This window comes from Talpa europaea, assembly GCF_964194135.1.
Source record: "Talpa europaea genome assembly, chromosome: 4".
NCBI classification, from domain to species: Eukaryota; Metazoa; Chordata; class Mammalia; order Eulipotyphla; family Talpidae; genus Talpa; species Talpa europaea.
This window is the reverse complement of record NC_140070.1, coordinates 42,154,807-42,168,327: the sequence shown is the minus strand read 5'-3', so window position 1 is coordinate 42,168,327 and position 13,521 is coordinate 42,154,807. Positions and strand designations below refer to the sequence as shown.

General features: G+C 40.1%; 1 protein-coding gene across 1 annotated transcript in view; it reads left to right on the top strand.

Moving 5' to 3' along the window:
• The window catches only part of LOC311170212 (low-density lipoprotein receptor-related protein 2-like), a gene marked incomplete at both ends in the record, with an annotated part of 47,249 nt that extends 34,769 nt beyond the window's left edge, over positions 1–12,480 (top strand). The window contains 15 exons of the mRNA XM_084232601.1: positions 71–200; positions 438–619; positions 1,425–1,611; positions 2,117–2,335; positions 2,695–2,878; positions 3,824–4,025; positions 4,113–4,277; positions 4,457–4,657; positions 5,532–6,081; positions 6,469–6,594; positions 7,665–7,775; positions 9,284–9,520; positions 11,137–11,599; positions 11,887–11,995; positions 12,451–12,480. Coding sequence (XP_084088727.1) covers positions 71–200; positions 438–619; positions 1,425–1,611; positions 2,117–2,335; positions 2,695–2,878; positions 3,824–4,025; positions 4,113–4,277; positions 4,457–4,657; positions 5,532–6,081; positions 6,469–6,594; positions 7,665–7,775; positions 9,284–9,520; positions 11,137–11,599; positions 11,887–11,995; positions 12,451–12,480 — 3,096 coding nt within the window. The remainder of the gene's footprint in view (positions 1–70; positions 201–437; positions 620–1,424; positions 1,612–2,116; positions 2,336–2,694; positions 2,879–3,823; positions 4,026–4,112; positions 4,278–4,456; positions 4,658–5,531; positions 6,082–6,468; positions 6,595–7,664; positions 7,776–9,283; positions 9,521–11,136; positions 11,600–11,886; positions 11,996–12,450) is intronic.
• Positions 12,481–13,521: the final 1,041 nt, after the last annotated feature.

The following is a 13,521-nucleotide window of genomic DNA, read 5'->3' as shown; positions in this document are numbered from 1 at the left end:
GGTTTTCTCTAAGAAACTCCTTCTTGGACACCAAATGCAAATGTCACTCACCGAGTTACTGTCTCCCCAGGACTGTGACCCCAAGGAGCTCCAGTGTGGCTCGAGGCAGTGGTCCTGTGCCAGCAGAGACCAGTGTGTTCCTGACTCCTGGCACTGTGATGGCCAGAGGGACTGCAGGGATGGCAGTGATGAGGCTGGCTGTAAGTGGCGGCGGGGGGGGGGGGGGGCTCACTGAGAGGAGAAGACAAAGTGATTCAAAGGGGCACCTGCCGCTTGCTTCCAATGGCAGGAGAACCCCACTCGGCCAGGAAATGTTCTAGGACCTGAGATTCATTCCCTTACTGGGAATGGAGGTGTTTTGACAGGGCACAGGAAGCCTTGCTGTGGGAGGGAGGTTTGGGGAGTAGACTACAAAAGTAGAAAGTCATCCCCTCCAGGCCCCCCCTCGGAGTGCCGGCGTTCAGAGTTCCAGTGCCTCAACTCTGCCTGCCTCAACCGCAGCCTGGTATGCGACGGGACGGAGGACTGTGCCGACGGCTCCGATGAAGGTGGCGAGTGCTCGTTGTCATGCAGCCCACGACAATGTCCCCACACCTGCTACCGGTCCCCACTTGGGCCTGTGAGTCAATCTGGTCTCTCGAGTTATACTTGGTTTGGTGAAAGGGACAACTTCCTCAGTCAGGCTGCGCCCAACTATTCCTTATTCTCTAAGGTTTACATGGCAGCACTGTCCTGACTCACCCACCAATGTCCCTGGGCCTGGGCCTTTCTGGGCTCCTGTTGAGTCCTCCCTAGCACCTCCCTGTCTTGCATCTTCTGGATCCATAGCTCCAATTTCCAGAAACTTACTACCATTGTCCTTTTCACCCCAGTGGTGAGTTCTAGGTGACAAAAAGTGTGTGTGGAGTATCTCAAAAGCCAACCAACCCCCATCATGGGACACTGTAGAAATTTAGAACCTGCTCATATGGAAGTCCCTTCCACATAAGTATTTGGAGTATGACCTGCCCTTAAGTTGAGGACTGCCCCTGCATGATGAATTGGCTTAACATAGTAAACCAGATTCTGATGAATAAGTAGAAGAAAACTCTGTTCTGATGTCTATCCTAGTAACATCTGTACTGTTAGACAATCCATTCAGTTATGTCTATGGACCTTTTTTCTTACTGATTAACTGGGGATCTAGGTCGCCTGGGCTGAACGTGGCCAACTTCGTTAACTTGGGACCTTGTGGTGGCTGGAGTGAGAGTGTGTAGCATGTTGATAAGAAGGAAGAGTCAGAATATGATAGGCTTGGAACCAAAATAAAGTTGATTCTAAGAACTGTTTAAGTTGCTCAAATTGAACATATCGCCACGTGTTTTTTAAGCTAAGGTTGGTTGTACTGTCTTCAGAGAGTCTTAATGTTTCCTAACTTCCTTCAGGTATGTGCCTGTGAGCCAGGCTTTGAGCTGGAAAGCAGTGGCGTGGGCTGCAAGGACGTGGACGAGTGCCAGAAGGCGGGTGGTCAGCTGTGCAGTCAGACATGTATTAACACCAAGGGCTCCTACACCTGTACCTGTCATCCCGGCTACTTTCTGGAGCCTGATGGCCACACTTGTAAAGCAACAGGTGAACTGGAGTGGGGACTATCTCCTAAACCCTGAGAGTTTGATGTCCTAAATCAAGTCTCTTTCTCAGGACTTAAATGCTTGAGCCTGATGTTTTGTCTTTACAGCCAACCTAGCACATTCCCAAATCCATTTTTTATATCTCATATTTCAGGTTGAATTTGAGCCTGAAAGTCCACTAGTAAATCATCATTATAACAAAACCATAACTCCAGTCTCTGTACCCTACCTAAAGTCAGTGAGAATAAATGTATAAGGACTTGACAACATTTCTTTCCTTCTCAACTATTTCCAAAATATTTTGTTAGATAGTGGGGTTTTCAAGTTAAGCTAATCATCTCTTTATTCTAAGTATCTTAAAACCATGGGTATTAGCTTAGCTACACAGATACCAATTAGCTGACTTTACAGCCCTGGCAATGAAAATGTGAAGGCTACTTAGCTAGGGCTGGTATTCACAGTTCATAATCCTTAAGACCCTGCTGAAAACAATTGTTATTTGACAGGTACTGAACCAATCCTGCTTGTGGCAATTCAGTTTAACCTGCTCCTTTATGGATTGAGGAGCTTGAAAGAAGATGTTCTGGCAACCACAGACAAGAACCTAATTATTTTCTCTATTGACTATGACTTAGTGGATCAGAAAATCTTTTGGACAGATGTTGGTGCAGAAACTATTAAGTGGATAAGTATGAACACAAAGAAGAAAGGAACAGTGGTAAAAGGTATGATGGAAATGAAGTGTAGGTTTTTATATTGTGCTTACCAAATACACAGAGCATGAAAAATTAAATGCATTAACAGCCTAAACTTTGGTTTAATTATATCTCAAAAGTGACCACAGCTTGCTCATTGGTTAGAAAAGGTGAATTCTCATCTCAGTAGACACAGGAACCAGTCAGGCTGTCAGCCAGTGACTATTTGCAGCAGTCATCTTTGTCTACAAATAGTACTTTGGAGCATTTTAAGAAGATCATCCTCATGGAGATGGAAAATAAATTAATATGGCATGAAAATCTGTGAGCAGAAACCTAGTGAAGTTATAATTTAACCTAAGTATACATGTTGACTGGTTCCTTCTCAGGGATAAAATCAGACTGCCTAGTCGTTGACTGGATTGGGAGGAATCTCTACTGGATTGATGGGACAGCCGGGCAGATTTTGGCCATTGCATCAACTACTGTTTGGAGAGGAAAATCTGAGTATACAGTTGTTCTGGATAATGACTTGAACCAACCACGGTCTTTGGCTTTAGATCCTCTAAATGGGTGAGTTCATTTTTAAAGTGAAGTTCTTTAAGTTTAGTTTTCCTCCTTAGTGGTATTCACTCACCATAGAATGAATGACTAGAAACCTTATCTGACTTTACTTTAAATCTATGTATACATGGTACACTTAAAATCTTCTGAAAAAAAATTCTTTGTTTCAGTAAAGTGAGATGTAAGTCTACTCATTTACTGGGCCAGTATATTATTTTGATAACATAAACAAATATATTGCTGAGTACCTCCTACAGGAGAAAGAAAATGGAATTAAGAATCGTACTTAATTTGCAATATATATGATAGGGGGTGAGGTGCAGAAAAATTACATATTGGGATCAAGCCTGGGTTGTTCTATCCAGTTCTTTCTTTCTGCGAAGGGTTGGGACCTTAGAGGCAACATTTCCTATGTGTTATAGCCACACCCTCATTGGGATGGCCTTGTGTGCATCAAATGTAAGAGCAAGATAGAGCAAAATTCAGGAACTGAAGGTGACCCAGTTAAGTACCCCTTCTGCTTTTCTCATGTTTGAAATACCTCCCTCCAGGAACTGTTAGCACGCTCCCTAGAAAAATGGCAGGAATTTTTGACGCATCAAATGACTTGTGGCCAAAGATGAACCTGAGGCACACATCTGTCCATGCAATTAGCCTACTTTCAAGCCCAGAGAAGACTGTAGTTTTCCTGTATATTTTCCAGGCTAGGAACTAATGTATTCCCAAGTTTCTTGTACAACTACCCATGATATTTTACCCCCAATTGATGACTAAACAATCACTGTGAAATTTTCAGTGAAATATTCTTTTACTACTTCACAATCACATTTAAGAGTAGACCAAGTTTTAGTTTGAGGAAAGTATAATTGGGCAGCAAATAAAGAGTTTCAAAGAAATAATTATTGTTTTCAGCAAGGTAGTACTTCATCTTAAAGCTGATTTTTATCCACATAGGTTAATGTACTGGTCTGAAATTGGAGGTGAACCACAAATAGAACAAGCTGGAATGGATGGTAGCAACAGAAAAATACTCATCAATCAAGGTCTTGGTTGGCCAACTAGCATAGCTCTTGATCAGTTGAGTTGGAAGATATTCTGGTCTGATGACAAATTTCACTCTATTGGCTCTGCCAATCTAGATGGTACTGGTATTAGAGTAAGTGCTTTTTGGTTTTAAACTTGTCTGAAATGTTATGTGCCTTGTGTCAAACTCAGGTGAGAAACATCACCTTTGCCATTTTAGATGTTGCAGCTAACACAAATCAAGAGCCCCTTTTCAGTTGCTGTGTTTGAAGATGAAGTTTTCTGGTCGGAAGTGAAAACAAGGACAGTACAGCACATGAAGAAGTCAACAGGCAAGAACAGAGCCGTCCTCATCAAGCGTTTTGAACAGCCTTATGGAGTCAAGGTCTATAGAGTGCTCTTCAAAATATCCCCCTAGTTCTTCCTGAAATGGATACATGTATGAGAGTCTCGGGAACAAACTGTAGTGACACCCATCTGTGATGATAAAAAAGCAAGACTTACTCATTTGCTATTTTGAAGGACTCGATAATGCACAGTGACATCTAGGTTTCTTTCTTCCAGATAATGCATGAAGTGCTGCAACCCAGGTCTTTTAACCCTTGTCTGGACACTAAGTGCTCTCACTTGTGTCTTCTGAGCCCAAAATCAAAGGGAAGCTGTCATTGCCCAGTTGGACTCCTGCTTGCAGATGATGGCATCAGCTGTGCTCCACCCAAGGAGTCTGCATTTATGTTCCTTGTATTGTCCACAGTTGTCATGCAGGTACCATTCCACAGGCTTGCTCAGATCTCTCTGCTTGGGCTGAGAGCTGTATCATAAGGGCTCTTTCTCTTGGAATGTTCTTCAAATACAGTAACTCCTCACTTAACATCATTGATAGGTTCTTAGAAAGTGATTTTTAGCAAAATGATATAAAATAAAAACAGATCCTTGAATAAAGACATTTTGTTCATCATGAGCTGGGGTTGTTTTTATCTGATCAGTGTTATAACCAAATGTTATTTGATGACCTACTATACAAGTTAAATTTTAATATTCACTGTGTGCTGGAAGCTGTCATGAACAAAACAAAGTAGCAGTTAAATTAAATCGCCTAATTAAATTGCCTTAAGCAGTTATTAGTACATTAGAACACAGTGAGGTTAGGGATCTAAGATTGTGTTTAACTCTCCAGTTGTCCAAACAGCTAGCTGACCATGTAGAGTAATTCCAAATACAAGGTGCTCTTCTGGGTTCTAGTCTTTGGGGGTAAGCACATTTTGTGAAGGAACTTTCTTAAATTATAGGAAGATAAAAGGTATAATAATAGTGACCCCTATCTTATACTATCTATAGGACTTGTCCATTTTAACATTTAAAAATGACAAATTGTTGAATAAAAGACCAGCTTCAGTTTCGGATTTTAGTAGGGGAGTGTTCTAGTAGGGGAATAGATCTTCATAATACATGGATTCAAGGAATTTTAAGTGACTAAAACTCCGGGCAGGGAGAGAAATAGCTGGTATCTTCTTTTAGAAGATAGAACATATAAAAACCTTAATTTAGTATCTTAGCATTAATGTAAAATCAAAGCGAAGAGTAAGAATAACCTCAACTGTTATCATCCATCTAAGTTTTGTCATTGTTGTTTCCATAGGTCTATCTGAAAAACCTAGAAGCTGTACTCGGGCAAGAAATGTTGCCAGAACATAGGATACTTCCCTTTACCAATGTGAACCAGCTTGCATCAGTGGACTACCTTGTCCAGGAAAAGACTCTCTACCTTTCAGAGTTGGATAAAGGTGATATCAGGCTACTGAGGCTCAAAGAATCTGGAAAGCTCTCTTGGAGGAAAATCCTGTCTGTGGAGGGGGCAGTGGTCCATCTTGCTGTGGACTGGTTGAGTGGAAACATATACTGGATTGATAGTGAAAACCCTCACATCAATGTAGCTACCTCCAAAGGCCAGTATCCCATTGCCTTGCTCAGTGAAAATCTTTACCACCCAGTTGCTGTTGTGCTACACCCACCTACTGCAGTCATGTGCTTTGTGGACCTGGGTCCCCAGGGTGGTGGCAGGCTTGGCTCCAGCATTGAATGTGCCTCCATGGATGGCAGCAGGAGAAAGGTGCTGTGGCAGAAATCCCAGTTCCCTGTGGGTCTGGCCTTTTCGGATTCAGGAACCCGAATATACTGGGCTGATACTGGTAAGCAATTGTTGCTTCAGTTGGACAGAATGAAATAGTAATGTTCTGCTTTCTGGTCTTCAGTCTTAACTTCCAATGGCCTTTAGGTCTGAGTTCTATTTTCTGCACCATCTTCCAAATAGTTATTTTCCATCTTGACTAGCATAAAATAGCCCATGCTGTCATGCAGTTGCCTCTTTGTGAAGGAATAAAGCTGAGAACTTACACAAAGATTTGTTCATACATATTTGCCATCACTGTTAAAATAGGACAATGAAGATAAACTGGTCTTTTTGAGTGCATGGCAAATAGTGTCCTCCTGGAAGGGAGTGAGGGCAAGATATGAAGAGCTCCAGGGCATAGGGCAGATCTTTGGACTAAGAGAAATTAACTGATCTTCTCTTCTAGGGAGGGGACTCATAGAAAGCATCCAGCAAGATGGCTCTAGATACAGAGTAGACTGCAGAGGAATTCAAGGCCTTAACCTCTTTACATATGGCCAAGGCATGATGTTCTGGACAACAATTGATGATGGTGGGTATTAAATATATATATGATTGTCTTTGTGATCTGAATTTACTCCTGGGTGTCTGATGGAGATCTGCCCATGCTTAGCACTGATCGTTGGAAGTATCTATCTTTTGGAAGAATAGTTAGGCAACTTCCCTAATCTAACATGAATGATAACAGTGATTCTGTGACATGCAGGGAGATATTTTACCTGTTTGGTTACTCCTTATATGAATATACTTAATCCCTCTGCCTGTGGTGTCTGGCTTTCATAGCATGCTTTCTCCTCTAGAAGAAAACACCACATGGTATCAAGAAAACTGGGTCAGGAATTGGAAACAGGGGATACACCTACTGTAACACCTTACTGTAAAATGAGAACAATACCTGACTCAGTTGACTAAATATATATGAAATTATTAGGTAAATTACAGGGTATTCTATATTTGCAGTGTATTTCTGGATTCAAAAAGATTGTCCTAAGCCACAGCGCTCTACTGTATTATTTCTGGCTAGAGTCTGGACTTGGTAAAACTGGAAAAGCTATTTAAAATAAACCTTTTCTCTTTATATTTCCAAATGCTGGTCCATTGACCAGCTGGGCTGACATCAGAATTACAGAAACAAGTTGCCAGATAAACCCCAAAGATGCTAAGTTGTTAGGTATGTGATGAGAACTCTGCTATCTATTTTAAGTTCTCCTGGTGACTCTGGTTGCAGCTATGCTTTTTTCAGAAATGTTCTAAAATAGTTTTCAAAATCATTACCCCTCAATTGCATGAACTACATCTAAGAGCCACATATTCTACGTTTCTCTTTAGATGTGTGGATATGTATGAATGTGTCTGACAACCTACTTATACCTGATTTTATTTTGGAGAAAGGGATAGAATGGTTTTTATTTATCTTGAAGTTTCTTTCCAGTAGCAAGATATGAAAAAATACATGTCTCTTCTGTAATACTTCTGGTACTCAATCTGCAGTTTACCCTGATGAATAACAGTTTTCATATTGAACAATGTTCTTTTCCCAGGAAACAGTCTCAAGGTAAAATTTCACACTTGTTAATACTTGTTCAATGGCTTTTATTTCAGCCCAACTCACTAAAGTGTGGTACAGCAAGGCAGAACTTTCAGAAAAGCGGTGGTTCCAAGTAGACCAGAAGATTGTGGATTTAAAAGTTTATAGTAAACTAAATCAACAGGGTAAGCAACCATGTAATAATTATGACAGCAATGAAGTCTACTGAACTTCCCAAAGGAGGGGAGGTTTCAGCCTGTAATATCTCCTTAAAATATCTCTAGATTCTTTTTTTTTTAAGATTTATTTATTTATTTGTACAAGCACTGGGTACAATCAGAAGCACGGGAGGGTGAGAGAATTCACCAGAGCCAGAGTGAGGAACAGAACAGGCAGACTGCCGAAATACACTGCTGAGGGGAGCAGCGGGCGCGGCAGGAGAGGTCTGTCGTACCATGTGAGACCCTCACCAGTGGCCGGGGATCGAACTGGCACTGCAAAGGCAGTAGGCAGCTTCTCAGCCCAGCACTCAACTGCTGCACCACCAGGGGAGGCCCTCTAGATTCTTATTAAATAATTTCTCTGACAAATTCCTATAGATCTGCATAACTGTATTGTTTTATGCAGTTAGATATAGTCTGGTTCTGGTATATAACTGTCCTGTTATTGATTTAATCAACTTGATAGAGGTAATTATTGGACTGGGCTTTGGTAGACTTGGGTTCTAATTTAAAGTACCTATTACTGTAGACTGAATTATAACTCTTCCATAGTCAAAATTCCATTTTATCTCTAATGCAGAAACAGTCTTTGTTCTACTCATGGTCACTGGTACCAACTTGGGATGTAACTAATCCTTGAAATGTTAGATATTTCAGATGTGTTTCTCCACCTTTCTTATAGACACAATGGAGTGAATAGATGTTTGGGGGTGATGACAGACTTAACTGAAGTAGTAATTGATAAAATCTGTTGATATTAATGTCAACTACTCTGATGTATATAGGAGTATATATTTGTCTTAAGGGAACGTTGTTCTTTTGAAAATAAACTTTATAAACTTGTTAGTCGTGATTTAATTCTTGAAGTCTTGGCTTTGTGGAGAGCCCTTGTTAGAAATCTTCAGTGTGATAAAATGGTCACCCAAGTGATAATAATCTGTTGCTTAGTTATGAGAACCCGGGGACTCCTTTTTACCCCAAATGTGGGTTCTGTCTATATACGTATCTATTACATAATTCCTGGAACAAGTCAAGACATGACCTTGGAGAACTATGGTAAGTTAAAAATGGTTGACTTAATCATACTCGTGAAGGGATAATAGAGATCACAGCTTCCAAGTTTTCATTGAAATAGAATATTATTATGAGGGCCCTTTTATATCTGATCTTTAGTATTAAGTTTGAGGGAGAAGAGAACTGACCTCTATTTTCTTGAGCTCATCCCTTGTCTAAACTCTTAAGTCTTCTAAAGCTTCCTTATCCACAAACTGTAGTCAACCAGTTGGTACCTATTTGACTAAAAGGAACTAATTTAAAGAGTTGTCAACTTTGGAGAAAACATCAGTATCCTGTAACTCTGATAGATTATTTTCAGAGAGTTTGCAAAAGAACCTTCTGAGATCCAATCTAACTCAGTGTGTGTGTGTGTGTGTGTGTGTGTGTATGTGCGCACGCGCACATGACATCCACAGGTATGAACAGCTGCTCAAAAGACAATGGAGGATGCAGCCATATCTGCTTACCGAACCCTGAAGGGAAGACTTGTAAATGTCCCAGTGGGTACTACTTGGCTGACAAAAATGCTTGTATTGAAACTATCCAGTGCTCTACATTGACACGATCCTGTAAGGATGGTCAGAAATGCATTTCTGTGAAGCAAGTTTGTGATGGTCAGGCCGACTGTCTGGATGGATCTGATGAAGCGGGTTGTGAGTAACTCCTACCCAGCACCTACTGTTATCACCACAAATGACTGACTTTTATAATATCTAGTTCCACAGGTTTCCTCAAGCTTTTATCTTCTGTAACCTTGTTATCATTGTGGACACTTTCAATTGAACAATATAAAACCTCTAACTATTGGCTATAGATTATGTGAACTGCTTATGGAAAGCTAATGTGCCCTCTGATTCATTTTATGATAGCAAATATGATACTGAGTTTCAAAGGGCTAAATAGTTTGTATGTTGTTTGAAAGAGAGCTCTTTAACCTTGGTTTGATTCAGTCTGTTTAACTTGATCACACAGTAGACATAGTGAAGGAGAAGAAAGATGGGAAAACTATTTGAGCTGTCTTGTTATCCCCCTTTTAATGTGGAAATAGTCCTTTATATCTCATAAATGTGTTAAGGAATTCAAGATAATGTGCTAAAGCTGTCATTTTAGTATGTAAGATTGTCCTATTTGCACTCAAATGCTAGTTATAGAGAGCTATTCTAGAAATACTGAGCCAAATATGCCTTCACGGAAAGGTGGGTCATGTCTGTTCAGTTGAGTGATCAGATATCTGATTTTGCTCTCCTTCTGCTATAGTTCCAACAAGTCCCAGTTCCCTAAGCTATGTTATCGAAGATGCAGTAGGCTTGGTACTTACACTGGTTGTAATTAATAAGGAAAGAGATTTGGAAAAGAATCTTAGAACAAAGGGTTGTCATTGACTTTTCAATTTAAAGTTTCATCCTCCTAAACCTGACTAGCTGGAGTACCAGTTACCCTAACCACATCATCTTAAATTGGAAAGAGGACGAATTTTGATTCCCAGCATAATAAGAGTGGTGGTGTGTCAGTAACTCAAGGTGGGGGATCAATGAGTGAGAAACCTGTCACCTTCAACAACTGGTTTTAAAAGTAAACCAGAAACCACATACTTGAACTTGATCTTTCATTATTGATGGCAAAGGCTGAAGAGTTGGCTCTGCTCTGTAATAAATGTTTCATCCTGCCTTTCATGTAAAACTTTGGTAGATTGAGGAGATGGTATTGAACATATAAAGTTAGACTGGCTTCCCATGGATATACCTACCACCAAAGATCTGCACACTCCTGTAATACCAACTTACAGTGGAGGCATGGAGCAGTTTCATTGCCAATATTGCCTTTCTCCCCTAGTAATTTAGTCTTTAGTGTTCTGGTCAGGAACCAACAATTATGGAGATTATGGTGAAATACCTAAAACACAAACTGAATTGTTGAATTCTTCTTTGGTTAGAAGCACTTTGTTGCCTGCTCCCTGCCTTAGATATGCCCCGCTCACAGCCAAATCTGGTTCAATATTTGCAACTTGATGATCTTGCTAAACCAAAAATGTATGTGCACTCAAAAAATTAAAATATTCACAGATAAACATGTCTTAAAATCAGATGTAGACATAAACTTTTAGAAGTTTTCTTTTTTAGGCCAAAAGAAGTGTTGGTAATTATGATTCCATAAATTCAAATTTATCTGGGTGAATGCACTATAATGCACTAAGATTCTATATTTTCTGAGATATTTTTTAACTACATACATGTGTCTACATCCACATTCATACCTACTGTTTTTGTAGGTCCCTATTCAGACGAAACCCGTTCAACAACTATAGATCCAGCAGCTAGAAAAAAGTTGGCTCTGAAAGCTGTGCAGCCCCTCCAGGATACAGAGCCCACCAAGCCTCATCCAGGAGGGATGAATTACCCTTTCAGCAAAACATTCACCTCTCCGAGTCCTGCCAAAGAAAGCAAGGCCCCAGAAACTGAGGAGAGAGGGGAGTTCGCTCAGCCTGAGAACTCACAGAGGACAAAATATCTGCCCTGTAGCAGCAATTTCTGCAACAGGAGGGGCGTCTGTAGAATGGAGGGAGAGCTGAGGAAATGCAGCTGCATGATGGAATATGGTGGAGAGTTCTGTGAGGAGGCAGTGCATAGACCTGCCTCTGGATACCTCACCCTTGGCTTAACCATGGCCTTGTCAGTCATTCTGGTAGCTCTGTCATCATTTGTCTATCTCAGAAGAAAACATGAATTAAAAAGGTGAGCAGCTATTAATATTCCCATGAGAGAGTTTTATTCTAAAGAAGCCTCATAAAATAAGATTAAAAAAATTAATGAGTTTGGAGGCATAAAATCACTCTAGAAATTTATCTTCTGAGGAAGGATTTAGGCAATGAAGCAGCCACATAGGTCACATGATCTGAAAAATAAACTTTTGGGCCATTTCTTTGAGCAAGGCCTGGACAAGCAATAATGCATGTAGGAGGCATTTCTGCAAGTAAAAGTGCCTCAAAGGGGTCAGTGCCTCTGTTTCTTTGATTTCTTAGAAGCAGCATGGCCTCGTCAAGAAATCAGACCCACTACAAAGCAAATGACCAAGAAGAAGAAAATCTAATGAACAGTGAGACTTTTGTCAATGAAGCCTATGATGACCAGGTATGTGCTGAAGACTGATTTGGGGAAAATGCATTGTGAGACATAGTTAAAGATCCCCCTTCTGAAAATTCTATCTGGGTCAAAGGAGGCAGTGTTAACTTCAAGAACTTTTGCTTACTCGTGATTGTTGCTATCACATATATAAAACCAATACTTAGTTACTGTTTTATCCTTAGACTCTGGTTTGAACAACTAAAGACTTAACCAAGTAAAACACGCATAAATTAGTCTTTATAAATTCAGCTTTTGGTCGACATCTACAAAGGGCTCAATTTTTGTAGGGTGTAGGTGGGATGTCAGTAGGATTCACTGATGTCACCCACCCTCAAAAGTTATGTCTACCTGTGACTTCTGATTATTTTAACCACCTCTGTGATTTTTGCTGTGTTTTAATATACTATGTGTGTTCAAGTTCAATACTATGTGAACTCAAATTCAAGTTCTTTTTCCTACAGGAATTGTTGACCTCTCTCCAAACTGACTAACCTGATATAAAAGAAGCTGGAACATCTAAATAAACATTGTTTATACATTTCATTGTGTCTTATCTTTTGTAACAGCTGGTGGTAAAGGTATCTTCTTATTGACATAACTGCATTTAAGAAAGAGAAAAACCAGATGGTTTCACTTAGAGGTGGAATCTAGGAAATCAAAGAAAGGATCAAAGACAAATTGTAAGCCCAACCCTTGAAAGCAGACAGTAGAGCTGAGACACTCAGGGAAAGGGGAGGGAGCTGGAAAGGGGAAAAGTAAAAAATAGGGTAGTGGGGCACAATGGACTATGGTGGGGGACTCTGGGTGCTTTGGGTGGGAAAACCCTGGTGACCACACCTGAGGGTGAAATCCTATATTGTGAAAAAATAAACAAGGATGTTTAAAAAAAAAAAACACCACACAACACATTAGCCCACCTAATAAAATAAAATAACTGCGTTTCATATTGGAGGAGGTCACTGGCTTTTGGCGCCAAAGTTCTAAAACTGAGTATTCATAGGGAAGATCAGATTTCAGTTCAACCTCCATGTAAATTAGGTTGATTTGCTTAGAGATAATTTCTAATCCCAGAGTTCTGGGTCCAGTACTAGTCAGAAGTTCTGAATTTCAATCTTGGTTCTGACTCTAACTTTGAGCTATTCTCTTTAAACTTGTTTCCTACTTTACAAAAGGGGAAGGTCTAAAGGGAATGCTCTCTCTTGAGTATTTACCTTTTAGGGTAAAGGTCAGGTTTCTGCAGTGGCATGAATGTTCAAGTGTTATTTTCCTACCACTCCCTCTCTTGTATACACTTCACTGCAAAGTTAGCACTCACTTTTGCTGAAAATCAGTAAAAAAAAACAACAAAAAAAAACCATGTTTTTCTAACGCTTTCATTGGATTCTGAAATTAGTATAGATGACTCTATTTTACAGAAATAAAAATTCAAATTTATGCTTTGTGTAAGACTTCTAGGAAGTAAAGTAGGTGACTACTACAGATAGCAATATATAAGGTTAAAGGAATGGATCAGGGTTCATTTCAGCTAGCTC